The following is a 5,894-nucleotide window of genomic DNA, read 5'->3' on the forward strand; positions in this document are numbered from 1 at the left end:
TATTTCAAGCGTTACATTTGAAAGAGGCTTATTTAAGAAATGGATAAACATTGTTACACGCTGGCAGTATGATTGCATTTCCAAGGTCTTAATAGGTTTCCCATTTTTCAAACCCGAACCCGCGACCCGTACCCAATTTTATTACATCAAACCTGGACCCGACCCGAACCAGAGATAAATACTAATTGAAAAGCAAACCCGTACTCCATCCGAACCCGAAAAAAATGCTGCTCAAACCTGAACCCGGCCCGAAACCCGATTACTCACATTGCTAGACTCAGGCAAATGGACTATCGATAAACATACACGTAGCGAACTGGACTATCGAAATTCATACATTTTGCCTTATGAAGGATAGAACGATTATCGCAATACGAACGCTTTATGTATCTTTTTAGCACCACTCCACATCAAGGCGGCGATAGGAGCGGGGTGTACGCATTTATTTAATTATTGCCAAATCGCTAACCCAATGTCGGAACACATTTATTTAACTAGCAAAATAATCCAAACGTAGCTCTTACGTTAATCATAGGTAGCCCAGAATGAAAGCATGAACTTTTGAACTACGTCCTTCCACCGGCGCTACACGTAAGAGCTACGTGGATTTTCCGGTAGCCGTTACGAAGCGTTAAAATAGGATCTAGATGGTTTTGCATTAAATTTAGCTGGAATAAAGACCATCAAAACCATCTATACATTGTATACCCAGCGAACTGGACTATCGAAATTCATACATTTTGCCTTATGAAAGATGGAACGATTATCGCAATACGAACGCTTTATGTATCTTTTTAGGATCACTCCACACCAAGACGGCGATAGGCGCGGGGTGTACGCACGAGCCTATCGATCGCTAGGTCCTTGGTTCGATTCCATGTTGCCGCGAAAACTATTTTTGTTTTCAAATTTCGGTTTCATAAGGCAAATTTATCAATTTCAACCTGATTCCTTGTGACAAATTTTCATAAGGGGTTCCTATGTTTATCGATAGTCCATTTGTCTGAGTGTAGCATCGTTAATGTGTCAATCCATTTGTTTGCTCAGTAACAACATGTTTTCTTTACTAGTAATCCTTTATAAGAGAGATTCGCGGAAGCTGACATTTCTGTCAAAGTGTGAGCCAAACGAACATGCGTTATGTTTGTTTTGAACTTTTCTTGAAGAGTAATGTAATCTGCTTGAAATTATTTCGGTAAGAGTAATTTTGCGTGAAGCAAAAAAAATGAAATATTTTTCTTTTTTAAATTGTTGTCAATGCGATCATTGATTGTTGATTTTTTCGGCTGTTTATTAGTTTGGATCTGTAGCTCATAGATCTATAACGAAACAAAATACACTTTTTATCAATGAGGAAGTCATGTCCGTGTTACAATATTATTCTCGACGCCGAGCAAAATCAGCACTGTTGGTCTGTTGCCAAATCATTCCATTTTACTTCCGCTTATCTCTCTATAAAGGATCACTATTCTTTACCAATGGCTTTTAGGACGAGATCATAAATTAAGCGAGAAATGAAGTGTGTGAAAATACTCATCCGTGCGTGGACGATTTTGATAAAAATGAAACAGCGTGCGTTTTGTTTGTGAACATCAATGTGAAGCAAGCATCTTCAGCCGCTGTCTAGTTCTATCAGCTCGATGCATCGCAAGATAATCGTAATTTTATTGCAAAAGAATGGCTATTTTCGGATCATTAGCGAGGAATAAATCTTTATTCCTTTACGTGCAGGTAAGGGATTTCCGTAACTTGGTACTAAGGTACCAAAACTTTTCAAACAAAACTTCCTGAATCACTTTTAGCGCTATCTTAGCACATCTTCCCGGAGTAAGCTTCCGGCGGCTGCAGTTACATTAGACCAGTCTACGGATCAGGCCCTCGACGCCGGTAGATTCAAACCAAGACAGCACGAAGGTCGACTAACGAGCGGATGCATCAACGTGCCGGAATCCATTGTCAGTGCCATTTTACGTTGCTGCAAAGACCATCCGATTAAGGCACTGCTGTCCGAAGGAAACAAACTGGACAATTTTTTGCGATCACGTAAGGTTCCGCTGGAAAATGACGAGCTTAGGCGAAAAATTAATGATCTGCGGCACTCGGTGGGCGATGAGTTCAAAGCAAAGATGGATGTTACTACAATGTGTAAGTTTTACTAATTATTGTACACTTTCGATTGAATCCCAAGCACAATGGTCCGATAAACAGATTTACTTTAGAATCTTTAGAGTAAAATTGCCTTCTACAAAGTTGTTTGTATTGGTTTGTCTCTTTGTTTGATGAAACTTAGATATGAAATAGACCATTTACTTATTTGTAAAAATTAAGGGTGTATACTTTAGCAAATTCGTAGAGCAGCGAACAACAGAAAACAACAGGGCCAAAAAATATAAAATCTCATATAAAAAAACGGTGCAGAACTCCATACTAAAAACTTTGTAAAAGATAGTTTCGTCTAAAATTTCATTCTAAAGCATTACATCCATCTTTCCGTCTTAATCTGCTTTATGTACCATTGTGCAATGCTGCTAAATTCGACTTGCAGCAGAAGAGCAGGTGACCTACATCAACAAGGTGATTGAGGCGCAGGCCAAGAAACGTGCCAAACAGCAGATCTACGCATGGAAACCGATCAACTATGACGAGTTCAAAAGCTTACAGTACCTTCTGGGACGGTCAGCGGCAGAGTACGCGACCTTGATTCGGGTTTTTGATGAAATCAAGCAACGCGATGCCCAGTTCAAACCGAGAAGTTTTATCGACTTTGGTTCCGGTGTTGGGACCGGTACGTGGGCGGTGTCCAACCTATGGAAGGAGCACATCTTCGAGTATGTGTCCATTGATGCTTCGGCAGATATGAATGACCTGGCGGAGTTGATTCTTCGGGGTGGAGAAATGAATAAGGCTATGAGCTTGAGGAACGTATTCTACAGGCAGTTCCTGCCCGCCTCCCACAATAAGTACGACATCGTGTTGAGTTCATTCTCGTTGTTTGAACTGCCATCGAAAAAGAACCGTTTAGACGTGATAGAGAACCTGTGGAACAAATGCGATGGCTACTTGGTACTGGTGGAACAAGGTACATATGCTGGTTTTTCATTAATCGAGGAAGCTAGAGAATTTCTGCTGAAGAAATTTGAGAGCAGTGAAGTCGAGTATCACATATTTTCACCGGTAAAACAGCACGTGATTTGGTATATAATATAAGATTTCAAACATCCCGTTAATTACAGTGTCCCCACCATCAGCAATGTCCCCGGATGAAGCTGGATGACGGCACGCCGTGCAATTTCGAGGTAACATACAATCCGTTACCGCTTGGGAAATCAAGCGAGGCTAGCAAGTTCCTGTACTCCTATGTTGTATTTAAAAAGGGCACCCCAACTGCCCAAAGTCGACATCCTCGTTTGGTGAGGCCAACGCTCGTCCGTTCGAAGCATTCGATTTGTCGGATGTGTACTGATGGTGGAAAACTGCAGGAAATAATCTTCACCGCTTCGAAGCACGGCAAGTAAGTATAATGGCACATTAATTGCTCGAGGAGGGGGTAATAAAATGAATGATTTTTCAGGAACCTATATCGATGTGCCAGGGCCAGTAAATGGGGTGATCAACTACCGATCAAAATAGACAACCTAGAATAGTTATACAATGGAATGAGTTTTATGTAGGATACAAAAGAGATAGATGTGAATTATACCTTGTTTTAAGATAGTAACGAATAACTTCTTTGTGATCACAGCTATAGTTTTCAGACCACAATATAAATTTAGATTAGCACAGATTCAGCAAAAATGGATTGAATCAATCCTTTCGTTTGAATTGAAAACTTCTATAAATGCTTGTCGATTGTCGCAGTTACTTCAATCGTTGTGTTGTCTTCTGCTCGATTTTCCCTGATTGTCGAAGGTATAGTCGCGTAGAAAATACTAAAACGGTTTAAAGTAAATTCGATTCTTTTTTAAGATCTAGGCGTGAGAATTTTTCGCGACGCGCTTGATAAAATGTTGGATCTATGTGGTCGATAGAAATTACTATTTAGAAAATTTCAATTTCCTACATTTCTTACAATTACTCAAAAATGTGTTCGTTTTGGTTGGGTGGTCGACTAGCTACGTGCATTCAATCTCGATGACAATTGGTGTAGGGTTAAAAAAACTCATTTGGTTCCATCCAGGATCGAACTGGAGACCTTCTGCGTGTAAAGCAGACGTGATAACCGCTACACTATGGAACCACTGGCGAAAAACAGAGTCCATTGTAGTTACTGATGATGAATGTTTATTTATTTTTGATGATTTTTTTTTTATCATAATTTGTAATTAAAAACAGCGGTCTTGATTTTGTATGGGATTTCTACTTTTACTGGCCTTGTTATTTACTTTTACCACAAGGTTAAGGAAGAGAAAGTATCAGTGCGCTCAATATTTGAAGTTTTTCGTCTCAAACAAATGTGTATCATTTTTAGTACATTTCTGTTGGCCATATTCATTTAGCATTACCGTTTTTTGGATTTTATACTGAGACTGATACTTATGACTTTAGTTTTGACTATGTGTGTTATGCCATAAACGCTTGGGAATTGCATGTTGCTTGTATAAAATCTTACGCTTGTTGCGTTGTTCTGCCATAATTCAAACAGTTTTTAGTTTTTTTTAAGCTGTTTAATAAGGTGGAAATTTTGAACTTCTTATATCCCTGAGTGTAGGGGTAGTTCCCTCGTTATCATTATCACCCAGACACATAAGTGACAAAATTCATAATTTTAACACTTAATTTCTTGCGATATTGTTACCTATTTATGAAAAATATAATTGTTTTTGTTGTAAACATAAATTTTAAAATATAAATACAAACTTTGGGTTCGATTTCCGGTCGGTCCAGGATATTTCGTGAAGGAAATTTCCTTGACTACCATGGGCATAGAGTATCATCGTACCTGCCATACGATATACGAATGTGAAAATGGCAACTTTGGCAAGGAAAGCTCTCAGTTAATAACTGTGGAAGTGCTTTTTGAACACTAAGCTGAGAATCAGGCTCTATCCCAGTGAGGACGTAATGACAAGAAGGAAAAGATGATGATATTTCTATCTTATTGGATGCTTTCACCTCAAGAGTAGTGATGTGTTGTCCATTCGAAGCATTTTGAACATTTTCGTGGATGATTTGATTTTAACTTATCCTAAAAGTCGTCCATTAAAAAACCTCTTGACATATGATGACAAATTAGACCTTTTAGATGTTGTTCTACCAGATACGACGGCCAAGTTGTTGGAGAGGTTGATCCTCAACAGGCTAGTATCATATCCTCAGACAGATACAGATCTTCAATAGGGTAATACCGTGTTGATCCTCAACAGGCAAGTACCGGAAGGAAACAAGGAAAGGTAAATGTGATATTCTACGCCAAAAATGGTTCTCTAAATAGCTTCCTTTTCTTCTAATTAATACACCATCATGATTGGACCATGATTTATCCATTTTTGATCGATGTCTGCTCGAGTGGCGTGAGGTGAGAATTGTCGCCGTGTAAATCAAATGGAGAGTCACTTCATTCGAGTCGATAATAAATTGTCACATCGCTATACGAGATCGACAATACTTACCTCACGCCACTTGTAGATTAAGCCCAAATTTAGCTGAGAGTTATCAAATCGTGAGTACATTCTACGGCATTTAATAGAATGAAAAATCTGTCACATTATGATATATGACGGCATAACATTCACATTTGAAATGTACAGGTTTCAGATTGGCAAATTTTCTCTAGATTCAAATACTTAACTTTTTGAGCAATGGATGAAATTGGATCCATCCAGAAGCATTTGCGGCAAATTTAGTCTAGTTTTAGTAATTTGCGGACATCGGAGTTGCTCCAGATTATTCGAGGT

General features: G+C 38.9%; 1 protein-coding gene and 1 non-coding gene across 2 annotated transcripts; one reads left to right on the top strand and one right to left on the bottom strand.

Moving 5' to 3' along the window:
• Positions 1-1,552: 1,552 nt before the first annotated feature.
• LOC5579107 (methyltransferase-like protein 17, mitochondrial) lies at positions 1,553-3,718 on the top strand. The gene is made up of 5 exons (XM_001657252.2): positions 1,553-1,731; positions 1,803-2,145; positions 2,546-3,174; positions 3,234-3,511; positions 3,572-3,718. Exons 1-5 carry the CDS (start codon positions 1,678-1,680, stop codon positions 3,642-3,644), a joined length of 1,377 nt encoding a protein of 458 aa, XP_001657302.2. The 5' UTR covers positions 1,553-1,677; the 3' UTR covers positions 3,645-3,718.
• Positions 3,719-4,164: 446 nt separating this feature from the next.
• Positions 4,165-4,237, bottom strand: Trnav-uac. The gene has a single exon. It is a non-coding gene; the product is annotated as a tRNA-Val (tRNA).
• Positions 4,238-5,894: the final 1,657 nt, after the last annotated feature.

This window comes from Aedes aegypti, chromosome 3 (assembly GCF_002204515.2).
Source record: "Aedes aegypti strain LVP_AGWG chromosome 3, AaegL5.0 Primary Assembly, whole genome shotgun sequence".
NCBI classification, from domain to species: Eukaryota; Metazoa; Arthropoda; class Insecta; order Diptera; family Culicidae; genus Aedes; species Aedes aegypti.